This window comes from Epinephelus lanceolatus, chromosome 15 (genome assembly GCF_041903045.1).
Source record: "Epinephelus lanceolatus isolate andai-2023 chromosome 15, ASM4190304v1, whole genome shotgun sequence".
NCBI lineage: Eukaryota > Metazoa > Chordata > Actinopteri > Perciformes > Serranidae > Epinephelus > Epinephelus lanceolatus.
In genome coordinates this window covers 42,855,765-42,872,675 of record NC_135748.1, presented here as the reverse complement: position 1 = coordinate 42,872,675, position 16,911 = coordinate 42,855,765, and the positions used below count along the sequence as shown (strand labels likewise).

General features: G+C 44.9%; 1 protein-coding gene across 1 annotated transcript in view; it reads right to left on the bottom strand.

Annotated features, from left to right (window-relative positions):
* The window catches only part of gfra4a (GDNF family receptor alpha 4a), a 273,372-nt gene that overhangs the window by 41,936 nt on the left and 214,525 nt on the right, over positions 1–16,911 (bottom strand). Inside the window, exon 7 of the mRNA XM_033642931.2 lies at positions 2,636–2,805. Coding sequence (XP_033498822.1) covers positions 2,636–2,805 — 170 coding nt within the window. The remainder of the gene's footprint in view (positions 1–2,635; positions 2,806–16,911) is intronic.

The following is a 16,911-nucleotide window of genomic DNA, read 5'->3' as shown; positions in this document are numbered from 1 at the left end:
TATCTGTTGGCAGATTGTCAGTTACGTTATCTGCAGTGTTTTTCGTGAGGAGTCCCATTAGGAGCTGAATGCATGGAGCACATTATTTCTTTGGCCTGGAGTAAATTATATTATTTATAACTGTCTGCTCATTATTACAATCTGTGTGTTTGCTTAATGCAGAACAGACCGGCCACATTAAAATGGATGTTCAACAGAGTTTAATGTTGTTTACTCCTCTTCTTCATTGTATGGGCGACATTAATGATGTTTACACAACCTCTTTATACTGTTGATGAAGCAGTTATGAATATAAGACAGTTTAAGTGTGTGTTCCTGTGTGTAAAGACGAGCCAGTGTGTGGCAGCCTCCGACAGGGGAGAGCGGGGTGAGGTGAGCCGGTTTTCATTCAGCAGTTTAGAGCTGATGTCATGTTAGACTGGATCACTCAGCTCCTGAACAACAAACACTGAACTGACCAGGAGAAGTTTCAGCTGGTTGTAATCTGTAATCCTCGCTGATAGAATCTGACTTGCTGCTCCTTTAAATGTGCTCGCCAATTTCCCTCAATCACATATTTAATAAAAAGTGATTTTTCTAAAGATACGTGGTCACATGACGTGTATGGTTGCTTAGAAACAAAAGGGGGGTACATTTCCCTTCAGGCTTCAGGAAATGTTTCTATAAAACACCTTTGTTAGAATCCAGTTTGTCTGATTGTTTTAATCACCGTCACTCCTTCATTCTCATCATTAGGTTGTTGCTGCGCTCTGGATCCTCTCACTGCAGCACAGATCTAATGACCCCGCTGGGATCAATAAAGTTACACCCAATCTAAAAGCTTCAAAGCTTCCTCCATCCACAATCGTCCACATGATGAACACTCAGTGTGTGATGAGCAGCAGAGCCCGACAGGTACCAGCCTGTGACTGTCAGTCTGCTCACACACAAACACAATCAGCTGTACGAGTGTGTTTGACCCTCTTTTACCTGAGTTTGACTCAGACAGTGTTTTTACTGAATTTTAATTTTTTTTCTTGTCATATTATTACTGACTCTTTGTGAACAAACGATGATCAATTATTGTTGTTTTAGTTTCAAAAATCCATTTAGGCCTCTGTCAAACTCTAATGAGGAGGAAACTGACATTTAGGAAACTCATGGATCATTATTCCTGCTTCTGACTGACAAGTTCACAGTCACATAATTGTAATTTACATGCCTGTCATTTTAGCAGCAAAGGCAAAATATAATTTGTAAATTTCCCCCACAATAACTAGTTAAAGGAAACTGAGCACTGTGGCACTAATTTTTGAAACTTCTCAGTGATCGACTGTGGTGTTCGTCACACATGATGTGTCCAAGGACCGTCAGAAATTTGAAAATCCAATGATAATTTCTGTTTTTACAGTTTCTGGCTGATAAATGATGTCATTTTGGGGATTTTTAAAGAATACATGCCTTTCAAACCACGTTTTCTTTTAAAAAACGCCAAAGTTTCGTTCCAAAGTTTGGATGGCAAATTGCCAATATTAGGAAAAACCTGCAAAATTTAGCACCAAATTTGGGGAAATAGCAAAAATTTGGATGGCTTTAAAAAAAAAAAAAAAGAAGTAAGAACTCACCAAAATTCAGTGCCATAATTTGGAAAATTTGGAAAGCATGTTTTCATTGCAGTAAATTAAATGCACAATATAACCATTTAAATGTGTATGCCCCTCCCCTAAGCCAAAATAAAAAATCACAAGCCCCTCCCCAGTGCTTAAGAAATTATTTGACATGCCTCCCCCTTTTTGAGCCACCCCCTGCCCTCACAAATAACGAACAGTCCCTGACAGCTCATCCTGTAAAGAGTTGCGGGGGGCTGGAGCCTATTTTAGCTGACATCTAGAATTTCTACACTTAAAAGTGCACCCAAAAATGAAAATTCAGCCATTATCTACTCACCCATATGCCGCTCACATGTGCGCGCTTGCACGAGACCGTGAGACATGGGCACCGCCTTCATGTGTGTTCACGTGCTTTCGCTGGTCTCGCGCACACGTGAGCGCGGTGCCCAGAGAGGCAGTCAGAGCTACAGGCTACAATGAGGCTAAAAACAGAGTTCAAATGAGGTTTTTCCACACAACTTTTTATGTCGGGGCTTCAGGACACTTGGATCACTACGGACGAGCAGTATGGAGATATTTTGTGGTTTCAATTATGTGTTTTTGGACGTCTGAATCTGGGGCGCCGTCAGCCTCCATTAGGTGGAGTTGTGTTGCTACCTCCTCTCCCCTTGGATCTCTGCAAGTGATGTGAGGACTCTAAAACTTCACCTGAGCCTCCCTCGGCATATGGGTGAGTAGATAATGGCTGAATGTTCATTTTTGGGTGCACTATCCCTTTAAACAAGTTGTTGTAAAATGAACTTTTAACACATGACAATGTGTCGTTTCTCTTCATGTTGTAGTGCCTGTGACTGACTTTGTATCAGACCCATCTGAACCATACAGACACTGTAAATCCCACCCGTCTGCTGCTCCCCGCAGAATAAAACAAACGCCCCCAGTAATCTGCAGCACTGCGACCCAGTTCTGATCGAGGCCGTCTCTATTACTGCCGCTCTGATTATGAAAGGTTGAACATCACATGTTCAGTCTTCATCTCGTCTCACCTGAGTAGGTATCTGTGCTCTCAGAATGTTCTGCTCTGTTTCCATGGAGACGCCTGGGGCGGTGGTTGCCAAGTGCGGGCTCTGGTTGTCCGTCGCTGGGCTGGGCATCCCGGGCTGGCCGGCGCCCGTTTTCACGTCCGATCCGTTCCCGAAGGCCAGGATGGCGTTTTCTGGAACACAAGAGCAGCAGAGACGTCGTGTTTAAAGGGATGTGAAGTTCTCCAGGTCATTTTCCCATCAGCCACCACCTCCAGTTTCCCTCTGCTTTCTTTGCATGCTGCACAGCTCTTTGTAACGTGATTGGTCACTTTATAATTATGCACCGGGGGACTGTAATTACAGTGTGGTCATGGCATGTGAGTACAGCTCAACCTCTCAGGGTGACTCATCAGGCGACTGAATCAAATGAATCGATGTCAAACTGCTTTTAACAGGATTTTAAAGTCAACTGGAGGTTTCTGTGACAGTCTCCATCCATGTCAGTGAAAACATGGATGCTTCACACACAGAAGATCTATACAATCAGCACAGTTTCAAGATTAGAGTCACCAATTCAGTATCTGACCAAATGTCTCCCCTTCTGTTCCTGAGATATGACGTTAAAACATGATGATGTCACAGTCAAGCTGACCTTTGACCTTTTGACCTTCATCATTTTATCCTGTTAGACATCTATGGCAACAAAGTTCACAAGCTAATGCATCGTACAGTCTGCAGACATCAAACATGTCGTACCCAAGTTTATATGATCCACGTGACACAGTGTCGCTGCACTAAACTTACAGGACTGATAAGATCTTAGTCTGTGGGAGGGTCAACACGAGAAAACTATGAGTCTGCAGTCTTGAACAAACCTGTCCTCCATGACAGAATGTGACAGAGTGTTGTGTTTCCTGTATTTAAAATGCAAATGAACAGCAGAGTGTCTCAGTCGCAGGCAGACTGAAGCTTTGCTTTAATTACAGGAGCCTCAGAGGCTCAAACGCTGCTGCAGGTCACAACAATGCAGGTTCAATTAACAACACGTTTTAATGTCAGCAGTGGGTCTGTGGTCGTTCTGTAACACACTGAACACCAGCAGGGAGTGAACTGGTGTTGGATCCATTCCCGTCAGCGTGCTCACTGACCGGTTTACCTGAACAGCTGCAGGGTAACAGGAAGAGACGGAGCTCAACCCTGAGACACTTTGACTCTCTCCTGACATTCCTGCTGGTTTTCAACACCGAGGCTGCATCGAAATTCTGCCTCACACCCAATAATGGACAGAGGGAGTTATATGTTGATATGTCAGTGTGTTGCAGGAGAGGACTGCAGGCTGTGAATTATACTCACTATCAGCCTATCAGCATTACGATCCAGGTGAGATTCTCCAGACGTGACCAACACCGCTTTTCCACCAAAATCAGCCTGTGTATGAAGTTTTTAAAAACAGGAAAACCTGATAAAAATAGGTGATGGACTCCTCTGCTACTGTCAGTAGATCACAGCTGTGTTCACGGCTCTGCAGCAGACGAATATATATCTTTCTGTGTGTGTTCTTTTTTTTTTTGATGTATGACATCTGACGTCACAGACAGGCCTCAAAACTGGTTAGTCAACAGCAGACAGCAGCATGGAGGCCTGTGGAAACTTTACAGTGGTTACCTCCTTTAATATACGTCTTAGTGATTCGGTCTCTCTTTTAAACTCGGTGCAGACTGATGTGGATCGATGTTTGAGCTGCTTGGACAGAGACAGAGTATTTTGTGGTGGTGCGTTGTTGCATCTCGCCTGTAAAAGGGCTAAAATTGTGCGTTCACTCAGGTGTTGTGTTTCCGCTGATGCCGATCGGACCTGTGACTACTGCAGAGTCATTTGACCCGGGTGTGAATGCTGATCGTAACCTTTCCTCTATTACATTAAAAAACAGCTACCAAGTTAGCTGTTAGCCGTTAGCTGCCTCCCCCAGTTAGCTAGCTAGCACAGAAGTTAAGTGCAAAATGCTCCAAAAAAGACTGAAGCAACCATGTGTGTGCATTTAACGTGACAATTTGCATCCCGTTAGAAACAAATGAAACTTTGTAGCCCAGCGGCCGTCAATGATTTTCAGGCTGAAGAGACGCAACTGAAAGAGAGATGAAGCAGAGACCGCCTGCTACATATGTTGTATAAAACTGAGCTGCATGTTAAAGTGTCAGTGTGGGTTTCCTCCAGGTGCTCCGACATGTGCTTCAGGTGGCTCAACAAATAAAATCCCACTAGTTACTGTCAGTGAATCTGCATCCCACAGTAACAATCCACCGTCCTTCATCCAGCCTCATTAATCAGTATCGTCAGCTAACAGGACACTGAACGTAACGACGGATCCACTGAAGGTCCTTCGTACTTTGTTTAAGCTCCTGGACTGTGTGAATTATAATCCAGATAAAAGTTACACACACAATGTTTGATTTCATGCAGGATGATTGATTTTAAAGTGAGGTCAAAATCATTCTGTAGGATTGTCATATATTCAGAGCTTTCATTCACTCAGTGGAAACCAAGGACGTCCACCCTCAGACCCTCTCAGGATTCACTCTTTAGTAAAATATGAGCGCCACAGAGGGTCACGGGCAGCGGCGCCCCGACACACACACACACACACACACACACACACACACGAGTGGAAATGAATAATATCATTTTAAAATGTTAATAATTCATCTGAAAATGTGTGAAACTGTGTGAGTGCTGCGGAGGGGAGAGTTTGACTAAACAAACTTTTTCATTACGGACACACCTGCTCTGACCTGGACTGTAAAGTTATGGGAGAGTGGGAGGGAAGCTGTGTGTGGACTGAACAACGGAGAGCTCTGATTGGTCGCTGCTGATGCTGTCATCGCCCTCTGTGGAGAAAAAAAGAGGGCTGACACCGTGAATTATTAAAAGCATTATAAAACTAGAGAAGTGCACTCAGTGGAGAGCAGATCTCGACCACGTGTGTCGGGGGGAAGTGGGCGGGGATCAGAGAGTGCAGGACAGCTGTGTGTCCAGTGTGTGTGCGTGACAGCGGTGAAATGAAGGGACACAGTGTTGATTAAAGCCCCGCCCCCTCCCAAACTAAGAGGAGTTGACAGAGTGGCCGGGATCAGCTCGGGCGGTCGCATCACGACTACTCTGACAAAGTGGCCAAACCGTGAAATTACTAATTCCAGGTCTGGCGAGATGATGATGTCACTGGACCCAAAAAGATTTTTTCTGTCACCAGACTCACATTGCAGAAGACACAGCTGTTAATCAGTGGAGATTTTTATTTGAGCGCTGCAACTTGTTTTAATATCTGGATTTGCTCAGTTTAATCATAACAACTTTACAAAGTCTAGGATAGCTGCACGATTAAATTATTTTGTCCCCATTTAAACAACCAAAATCTATTTCTGAAAACATCTGAGGTGAGAAACAGGAAGTGCTGCTGCAGAGTCTTGTTTCATTTTAGATCAATAGCATCACTTAGTTTCATAGGTGGGGCAATATTTAAAAGAGATGAAATTGCCCCCCCGAAAAATAACACCAATGACAACCCCTCATACCATAATGGTATAGTCCAGTACCCAACACGTTGCCTCTCTCAGTTGCTCCATTGCAGAGTTGCTGGTCGCGTTGTATGTGGTTAACATTCATAAGCATGCTAATGTCGGAGCAAAGGGTGTTAGCAAAGATAGATTTGTCAAACAAGAAAGGTGAAGATCTTTCGAGAGAGCTCCACCAGCAGATCGCAAACACCCGTGCCGAACACACCAAGGCAATGAAAGAAGTTGAAAAAGTTAACGCTGCGCATGCTACGCACATCGCTAGCCTGGAGGACGGGTCTAATGCCTACTCGGACATGGTCGTTGAACTGGAAAACACAGTGAAATCACTCGCCTCCCAAGTAAACTAGCTGGTGGCTAAGACAGAAGACTTGGAATCTAGGCAGCGGACAGACAACTGCAGAATCATCAGCGTGGATCAAGGCTTTGGTGAAACGCCACCAGAGCTTGCTGTTGCTAAGATGCTACAAGATGCGCTAGCCCTCAACTACTCTCTGAAGTTGGACCAGGCTCACAGGAGTCTTCAGCCCAAGCGGAAAGATGGGAACCCACCTAGACCCATTTTGGTTAAGTTTCACTACTTCCAGGAGAAGGTGGACGTCTTGTGGAAAGCTGCAGCAGCGGGAGCCATCTTCCACAACAACAGGCGGATCCACATTTACCCCGACTACACACCCTCGGTGAGGGCGAAGCGGACTGCCTTGAATGAGGTCAGGGGGCTGCTGTGCCGCTGCCCCGAGGTCAAGTATGGCATCTCGTACCTGGCTATACTTCGGATAACTACTCCAGGAGGTGAGCAGAAATTGTTCGGCCAGAGCCTACGTTATGAGCAACTTACAGCCACGAGATTCGGAGACAGAGTGAGTATAATGTGCTCAAAACGGAACAAAATAATCGTCTGTTTCCAGCCAGCATGCTAGCATAATAGCTAACCACTATGTCTAACCTGCTAGCTGCTGGGCAGCCGGACATTATCTATCAGCATTATATGCTGGATGCTTAGGCACAGACCCTCACTTAATGTGTCCCCGTCCCCCCCAATGTTGAAATGGAAGTTACACTCTTGATAAGTTCATAGTTTGGTCCAAACTTTGTGAGCATGGTGCATCACTTTGGACAGATTCATTAGCATAAAGTTGAATCTAGTCTAATTTATGCAAATACAGACCAGCGAACACACCGTAACCCCGCCTCCAAACTCACTGAAACACTCCCACCATGTGACTACTTCTCCTGCTTCTCCACAGGAAATGAACTGAAAGTATTGAGACGTCCTCTGTCACCATCAGGCTTTAACTTAGTTTCTGCTTATTTATTTGTTTATTTCTTTTTAAAAAATAACTTTTATTTTTATTATTGTTGTGCGTGAAGGGAGACTGGAAATTAAGAAATTTTGACTGTATGGTGTGAACCGCTGTGATTTTACTGTGTAAACCACAATACATTTCTAATGAAAATGAACCTTGAGAAGTCAGCAGTCAACATAAATAAAATAAAAAAAATAAAATAAAATATTTTTTTAAGATTGTGATTTATAGCACCCATAAAAGTCCTCCAGCACAGAGTTATAAATGTGCACAAAAACTATTAGGCTGATGGGTCCAGTAGTTTGTGAGCTTAGCTGTGGACAGACAGAAACACACACATGTTGCCCTCCAGTCTTACAGCCAGCGGAGATAAACTGTTTGCAGCAGCGGTGGTGCTTGAGGATAAAGTTAACCCTTTGTCCGCTGACATCACCGACTGTAGGTGGTAAACATTCAGTCTGACTGTCAGGAAATGTGACTGAACAAACAAAGTGTCTGCAGCTGAGTCACAACATCCGATCACTGAACAAAGCTGATGTTGAAAAGATTCTGACTTCCCACCCAGGCAGCAGCGACGATTATGTTCAGCAAAAGCCCCAAAAATTAAAGTTATGTCACCTGCTGCTGCTGCTGCTGCTGCTTTCTGCAGTGTTTTGTGAAATCACAACCTGTCTGTCTGCTGTCACGTCAAAACACTCTGTACCTGAATCAGTTTAATTTCTTACTCTACCATCATGTCAGCGTCTGACGGGTGATGACGTCACGTAGGTGTTACAGTGTGAAGGCTACAGTACAGCAGGTGGGATCCAACATCTGTCCTCCATCACTAATGTTTATACTGTATGCAGGCCTCGTATCAGCGGGGGGGGTTGAAGGGTACAGATGACCCTGGTCCAAGGCCCAAGGGGGGGGGCATGCAAAAAGGTCTATGGTTGACCCTCATATTGGATCAAGTAACAATTTACTTACTGACTAAAATCACTGGCAACACAGGTTCTATGTATTTACATGATAAATAAATGTCTTGTTATCATTAAAACACATTTCAACGTGCCATCTGACGCCCCAGAAGGTGGCACTGTAGTTAAGGCCAATATTGGAAAGGCCACGCCCCTAATACTGTTAGCCCAAATGATTTGAAATGTGACACACACGTCCAGCTCAGTTTGCTCTATAAAAATCCCTCTTGGACCATCAGCGTCTGCCCAATGGATTTTCTGCCATTCTGAATTGTTTCCAAATCAGTGACATGAATAGAACTTGATAAGTTTTGTTTTACAAACAGTGACCCTGACATTTGACCTTCACCCACCAAAATCTTCACTGTTGAGTCAAACTGGATGTTTGTGCAGAATTAGAGGAAATTCCCTCAAAGCCTTCCTGAGATATCGTATTTGCAAGAATGAGGACACAAGGTCACAGTGACTTTTGACCACCAACGTCTAATCAGTTCATCGCTGAGTCCAAATGAACGTTTGTGCCAAATTTGAAGGAATTCCCTCAAGGGGTTCTTGAGATGTCTTGTCACAGTGACCTTTGACCACTAAAGTCTAAACACAGTTTGTACCAAATTCTTGTCGTTCTTGATATGTTGCGTTCACAAGAATTGGGCGGACAACCTGAAAACAAAATGCCTCGGCGGTGGCGACAGCACAGTGCACGTCGCTGCTGTGGGATGTTGGTGTGTGTGCCCTGACACAAACTGAGTGTGTTGTTGAAACAGTCGCATATTTCTAATGACGGGAGAAATGTGACTCTTTAGAGATGTTTCTCCTCCTTCACAGGTGTAAGAGGAACAGATGGATGTAATTCTATTAAACAAACAGATGCGTTGGATGTTTCGGATTTGAATCCTCACCTGACTGAAACAGATAATTACACCTTCACTGTCAGCGCCGGAAACAAGTCTATAACGAAGATGATTCAGAGAGTGAGACACAAGCAAAGAGCCTCGGTTCCAGTTTAATTTTCTACAATTTTAATTCCAATTTCCAAAGAAGAGAGGTGGCATTGGACTTTGACTCAGTTCTGTAAAAGTGGATTGAAAGCGTCAGTCAGCCTCGGAGTCTCATCTCTCAGCCGTCTGTGATATAATGATGGTGGTGAATATCTAAATGGGCCACTTACAGTAAGTAGGCTGTGACTGGAAGGAATATTAAAGTGTGTACATTCTGTGCTATGTATAATTTACAGTCTGCTGGATTTATATGGCTCCATACACCCCAAAGGACGCCCATTACACTGAGTTCTTGGATTTACCACAACCAGAATGAATTATGATCAGATGATGGATTAATATTCTATAAGCACTCATTTTCATTTGGCTAATGGGCTACTCTGCAGCAATTACGTTTGCATGAAAGTCACTTCAATTAAAATATGCTCAAATGAAAACATGAATGAGAGATTCATCAATTAATATCCACAGCTTATACTGTAAGATGGATGTGGGTGCTTAGAAATGAAAATCGCACCATTATTCCATCTGTTCCCGGCAAAAAAGCCTCCGATGTCAGGAGCGACTCGCTGGTTATTAGTGATGGGATTTCCAAGCCTTCGGTGGAGTATCGGGGTGTGACACACAAACATTGATTTCTCACAGGATCATAACAAATTGATCCATCCATCTCTTTCGCAAACAAAATTCTGCAGCAATCAATGCGGAGCCTTGACTCGACTCCCTCCACTGGTGCAGCGCTGAGCATCAAGTACCAGATGCAGATGGAGGTGGTGGATGGGTGACCTGTGGGCGCCTGCTGCCAGCTCTGCAGCTAATTAGGGAATCTGCAAGTTGCAACACAACGGCGGAGAGTCGATAGTGAGGGAGACAGATTGAGCCCGGCTCGCTGTGTGTACATCAGCACCTTGCAGGAAAGGTTGCGGACCGGCGTGCTAATGGTGCCGAGGGCCATTAGTGTTGGTGGGACAGGTGGGAAAGTGTGCCGCCCCGCTAAAAGTGTGCAGTTAGCTCTGCAGCGTGCAGCCGTCCCCCGACAGGCTGACGGATGAGAGAAGCGAGGGGTGCAACTCCAGCTGCCCGCTACCTCGCCTGGCCGCCCGCCGTCACGCAGAGATGAAGTGCCCATTGATATCTTCAGTGGTAAGCTGTTGTGACAGTTCCTTTGTAAATGTTTGGACACGGCTGTTTAAGCACCTCCATCTCGCATCTCTTTGACTTTTAAGTTTCTCCCTGAGGGGTTTTTCTTTTCTTTTACTGACTTCATAGATTCCCCAAAGCCACACTGCAGAGCACTTCCTGTGCGCACCCTCTTTTCCCATCCCCAACCTCCTCGACACGCTGCTGGTTACCCTCACTCTTTCCTGTTACACCACCAATTTAACTACCAGGAAAAAATTAGAATAATTGCAGAAATAAATGAGCTTCACCTCCATCTGTCCTCTCATTTTTTCCCTGACACACTCAGCTTTCAGAGAACGAAGAAGTCCAGAGCTGCCGTTCTGCATAGTGATGCGGTTATTATGGCTGTGATGAGGAGGTAAGGTAGGGTGACAGCTGTTTTTTAAAACCTGAGCGCGCTCACTCCAGAGAGGAATCTTTTTTTTTTTTTTCAGCAGTTTTTCCACCCCCCTCCCCTGCCTGCAAACGACTGTATTCTTCCCTGCCACTATTCTCTCTGTCCACCTCATTAGTTCAGAGGCAGGAAACCAAATTACGTTCAATTACAAAGTCATCAAAGGCCATCTGAAGTCCTGTCTCAGCAAGCAGGCCCCCAGCGCAGCAGCACAGGGGGCCTGCACGCAAAATAAAGCTGAATTCAGACGCAGAAAGAGGCGAGCACCGAAAGAGACCAGGAGGATTTATTTAATTGACGGCAGTGTTGTCCGATTGTGAAACGGGACCATCAGCGAAGGAGCCGAGTCTTTTGGCTTCAGTCAGAACGAACAGCTCTTCATTCTCTGTACGCTGTGATTACACGAGGAACACGGGGGAAAGAAAAACATTCAGGATCTCTCCCAGGGCGGATTCATTTTCCCAATTATTGGCTCGGATCCAAACTCCCCGTGCCAAATCATTATGCACATTTTCTACCCAAAATAGAACAGTGGCTTGCCTGCGCCTGGCAAACGAGACTGAACTCCAATTGAGATGAGAGCGCGGCGTGCACCGCTGGTCCATGAATCGCCTTTCCCATTAGAAACTTGTTCATCCTTATTATCACGTACGCGCTGTTTGGCTTCAGCCGCCCGCTCAGGCAGGAAGAGAGGAGCGCTTCTTTGCTCAGACGCAGGGAAATGAGGCCAGTCAGTCTGAGGTTTGTTTTTCTGGGTCTCTAAGGAGCTTACAGTAAACAGCAGCGAGGAGCCGCCTTGGCAAGTCTGAGTCCTGGCTGCAGGATGCACATGAGGAGTTTCGCTGAAAAACAAGACATCCATCAACCGCTTGAAAAATATATGTGACGACGCTGGGAGGTTTAACTCACTGCAGGATAATATGCATTTTATTTGTTATTCGCCGCTGCTTCCTGAGAGAACAGAGGCATTTTGGGAAATGTCATTATCTCATTGAGTGATGTGTGTCAGGTGGCAGAGCGGATACAGCACCTGATAATTGCTCCAGAAATACTTTCAACACTCGTTTGTGCAGGTTTTTTGTCTGCAGGGTTCAGGTCTCTGATCTGATTGGTAAAATTTACAGTAATACTTTACAGTAGAGCCAATGATTTACAGTGTGATTTTGAGGTATCAATCAAGTACCCACAAAGTCGTTTTTAACGGTAATTTTCCTCGGGGCAATGATAACAAAGATCAACAATTTAAAAGATGCTATCATTTTCTTTTTAAATGTAGGCCTCTGACAAACAGCTCAGATATCACTGAAGAGAAAGAAAAATTTAATATTACAAACTATAAACTGTTGTAATTCTTGTAATACCACAAAACTCAAATTGGTAGGCCGGGCTATTATTTACTTAAATCACTAAATTCAGCAGGCCTATATTTGGGACAGGCCTCTAATTCCATTCACACAAACAAACACTGAATAAAGTTTCATGTTAAACAAAATGAATGTGTTTTGGATGCTCTTGTCATGGAGGGGCTGCTAAATATGGTGGCCAATGTGAAAACAGTGATGGTCTCATCTACAGTCAGTGTTTGGTTTGTCCGTTCTGGGCTACTGTAGAAACATGACGGTGCAACATGGTGATCTCTGTAGACGAGGACCTGCTCCCTGTGTAGATATAAACGACTTATTCTGAGGTAACGAGAACACAACCATCCTGATTTCCAGCTGATGATACACTAAAGAAAACATACTGATGATATTATATTCCATTTTTCCAATTCATCCCCCTAAATCCTACACTGGACCTTCAAAAACCAGACTATGGGGAGCCAAGGAGGAACAGCTGTGGAGTCTGAAGGAAAGGACACAAAAAGCAAGGGAGTCACGCACATCTAGAAGTTTTTTCAGGCGCTGGACCAATAACAGATACAACAGATAAGAGAAACAACATGAAGAGAGGTCCGCACACTGTAGCTTCTCTAAGTGCCATTTATCAGCACATCCACAGGTGACGTCTCAGACTGTCTGAAACAAGTCTGAGGAGGAACATTAGCTTCAAACGTCACATGTGGATGTGCTGATAAATGGCACTTAAGGGAACTACAGGGTGCAGACCTTTCTTTATGTTGTTTATTGAGGGAAATTAAAGGGTTTTTTCACAGTAGTCACAGGGTAGAGACCTTTGACCTATGACCACCAACATCTAATCAGTTCATTCTTGAATCCAAATGAATGTTTGCACCAAATTTGAAAAAAAAATCTCTGAAGGTGTTCTTGAGATATTACATTCATGAGAATAAGATGGCTGTAAGGTCACAGTGACCTCTGACCACCAAATCTAATGATCTAATCAGTTTATTGTGAAGTCCAGGCGACCATTTGTGCCAAACTTTGAAAAAAAAAACTCCCTAAAGGCGTTTTTGAGATATTGTGTTCACAGAAATGACACAGTCAAGGTCGAGGTGACTTTGACCACCTAACTCTAACAAGCTCGTTGAGTCAAAGTGACGATTGTGTCCACAACAATGACACAGACGAACATCCCGTAAACATGATTCCTTTGGCCAGTTCAGAGCCATAAAAACTCTCCTGTGCTCTTCTGTGATCTCCTTCACCTGAACCAGGCTCACATCTACATCTGCATTGCTAAAAGCACAACCTGCCCGCTGAGAGCAGATGCTGGTGGGCTTTAAATCTATTAGAGAGAAAAAAAAAATCCAGGTGTGTCTGGAAGAAAATGTTTCTGAAAACCCAGGAACATTTTGTGAGGGACTGTTGCTGTTCTTTGGGGAATCTGCAGCTGCGATTTTAAACCACTGACTGAGTCATTAAAGCCCATTAGAGCAGTTGAAGTGGTGATCCCTTTGTGCAGCACAATTAATACAAGTGATTTAGTGAACAGAGAGTTCTGTCACTGCAGAGGCAGATAATGCTTTTAATGAGAAATACTGAAATTTTAGTCTGTTCTTCATGAATCTCCGTTTTCTTCTTCTCATGTACTTCTTGTCTTTTATTGGTGCTTCTCCTCCAGATGATTGTTTTTATGCTTTTGTCTCCATCTTTGATGCTTTGATGACGACTCGCTGCCTCTTACTGGATTATTACACTTATCACTGGATTAACCACCGATCTGCTGAGTGAGAGCTGGAGCTTTTTTTTACTTTTTCTACTTGTCCGAAATTTTGTGTTTTCAGATTCTGGAGTTTATAAAAGATATGCTGTTTTAAACTGACCAGATGTCCTGTCCTCTGTTCCGTAACACAGAATGTCCACCTGTTGTCCACCACCACTTTGTTTAAACCCCTCTGAAGTCGGTCTGTAAATCTGTGAACATACTCTCACTTTTTAACAGCCAACCCACGCTGACACAGGAAGAACATGTCAGAGCACCTGGAGGAAACCCACGCTGACACAGGAAGAACATGTCAGAGCACCTGGAGGAAACCCACGCTGACACAGGAAGAACATGTCAGAGCACCTGGAGGAAACCCACGCTGACACAGGGAGAACATGTGGGAGCACCTGGAGGAAACCCACGCTGACACAGGGAGAACATGTCAGAGCACCTGGAGGAAACCCACACTGACACAGGGAGAACATGTGGGAGCACCTGGAGGAAACCCACGCTGACACAGGGAGAACATGTCGGAGCGCCTGGAGGAAACCCACGCTGACACAGGGAGAACATGTCAGAGCACCTGGAGGAAACCCACGCTGACACAGGGAGAACATGTCAGAGCACGTGGAGGAAACCCACACTGACACAGGGAGAACATGTCAGAGCACCTGGAGGAAACCCACGCTGACACGGGGAGAACATGTCAGAGCACCTGGAGGAAACCCACACTGACACAGGGAGAACATGTCAGAGCACCTGGAGGAAACCCACACTGACACAGGGAGAACATGTCAGAGCACCTGGAGGAAACCCACGCTGACACGGGGAGAACATGTCAGAGCACCTGGAGGAAACCCACACTGACACAGGGAGAACATGTGGGAGCACCTGGAGGAAACCCATGCTGACACAGGGAGAACATGTCAGAGCACCTGGAGGAAACCCACGCTGACACAGGGAGAACATGTCAGAGCACGTGGAGGAAACCCACACTGACACAGGGAGAACATGTCGGAGCACCTAGAGGAAACCCACACTGACACAGGGAGAACATGTCAGAGCACCTGGAGGAAACCCACGCTGACACAGGAAGAACATGTCAGAGCACCTGGAGGAAACCCACGCTGACACAGGAAGAACATGTCGGAGCACCTAGAGGAAACCCACACTGACACAGGGAGAACATGTCAGAGCACCTGGAGGAAACCCACGCTGACACAGGAAGAACATGTCAGAGCACCTGGAGGAAACCCACGCTGACACAGGGAGAACATGTCAGAGCACCTGGAGGAAACCCACGCTGACACAGGGAGAACATGTCAGAGCACGTGGAGGAAACCCACGCTGACACAGGAAGAACATGTCGGAGCACCTGGAGGAAACCCACGCTGACACAGGGAGAACATGTCAGAGCACCTGGAGGAAACCCACGCTGACACAGGGAGAACATGTCGGAGCACCTAGAGGAAACCCACACTGACACAGGGAGAACATGTCAGAGCACCTGGAGGAAACCCACGCTGACACAGGGAGAACATGTCAGAGCACCTGGAGGAAACCCACGCTGACACAGGGAGAACATGTCAGAGCACCTAGAGGAAACCCACGCTGACACAGGGAGAACATGTCAGAGCACCTGGAGGAAACCCACGCTGACACAGGGAGAACATGTGGGAGCACCTGGAGGAAACCCACGCTGACACAGGGAGAACATGTCAGAGCACCTGGAGGAAACCCACGCTGACATGGAGGGAACATGCAAACTCCACACAGCAGGGCTCCCCCACCACGGCGAGGCAGCAATGCTAACCACTGCACCGCCATGTTGCCCACTGCTTTTTGCATTAAAAAAACACAAAAAAACAGATTCTTAATAAATACTTTTTCTTGAGGAAATTCCGGACCACAATATTATGGAGGAGAGGAGTTACACTACTATTTCATATTCCCACAGGAATGAATGGACTCTGAGGGACTAATGTTACTCTCAGTGCTGTAAATTAATTGTAATCAGATTACAGATACTGATATCATTATGTAGCCAGCACATTTATTTAGAACAGTGAACAGACAGTTTCACCATAACGGCTTAGTAGGTGTCTATTATCAGTTTTTAACAGACACCCTGCAGCCAGTCAGAGTCAAGTATTCACACAGACCTTGGTATAACTTTAATTACAGGCGCCTCTGTCACTTCATTCATATGTCAGGTTCCTGGCAGCTCTATACTTTGTTAAACTGACAAAACAATAAATCAGCCTCACAGCTGAGTGTCTGCTGAAACAAAGGAAATCAACCATGTGGCATCAAAGTGCAAAACAAAGACAAGAACACAAAGAAACTCTGCACAAATCAACCAAACTAACCTGGACTCTGAAGGGTTAAAGCTGTTTGAAAACATTTTTTAAAGCTTATTAAATACATTTAGCTTTATTTGTGCTCGCTGTGGAAAGACTGTGTAACTTAGTTTATTTTAATGATGTACTGCAGCAGCCTGTTGTGTATCTGTATTTCCTGAAGAGAGCAGTCAGTCTCCTGCTTCACAGCTCCTGCTCGTTACTTATCAAACTTATGTCGACTGACAGATACATATTAGCATTTATATACAAACAGCAGTTAATTTGGTTCTGCTTCAGATTACTGCCTGCAAATTAAATCTGAATTATTTAGCAGTTGTACAGGATATCAATCAAATGCTGACTGAACACCTGCACTGGGACAGATATATGTGAATACGAGGGCAGGAGAGAAGAGGTGAGGGCAATAAGTCCAGACAA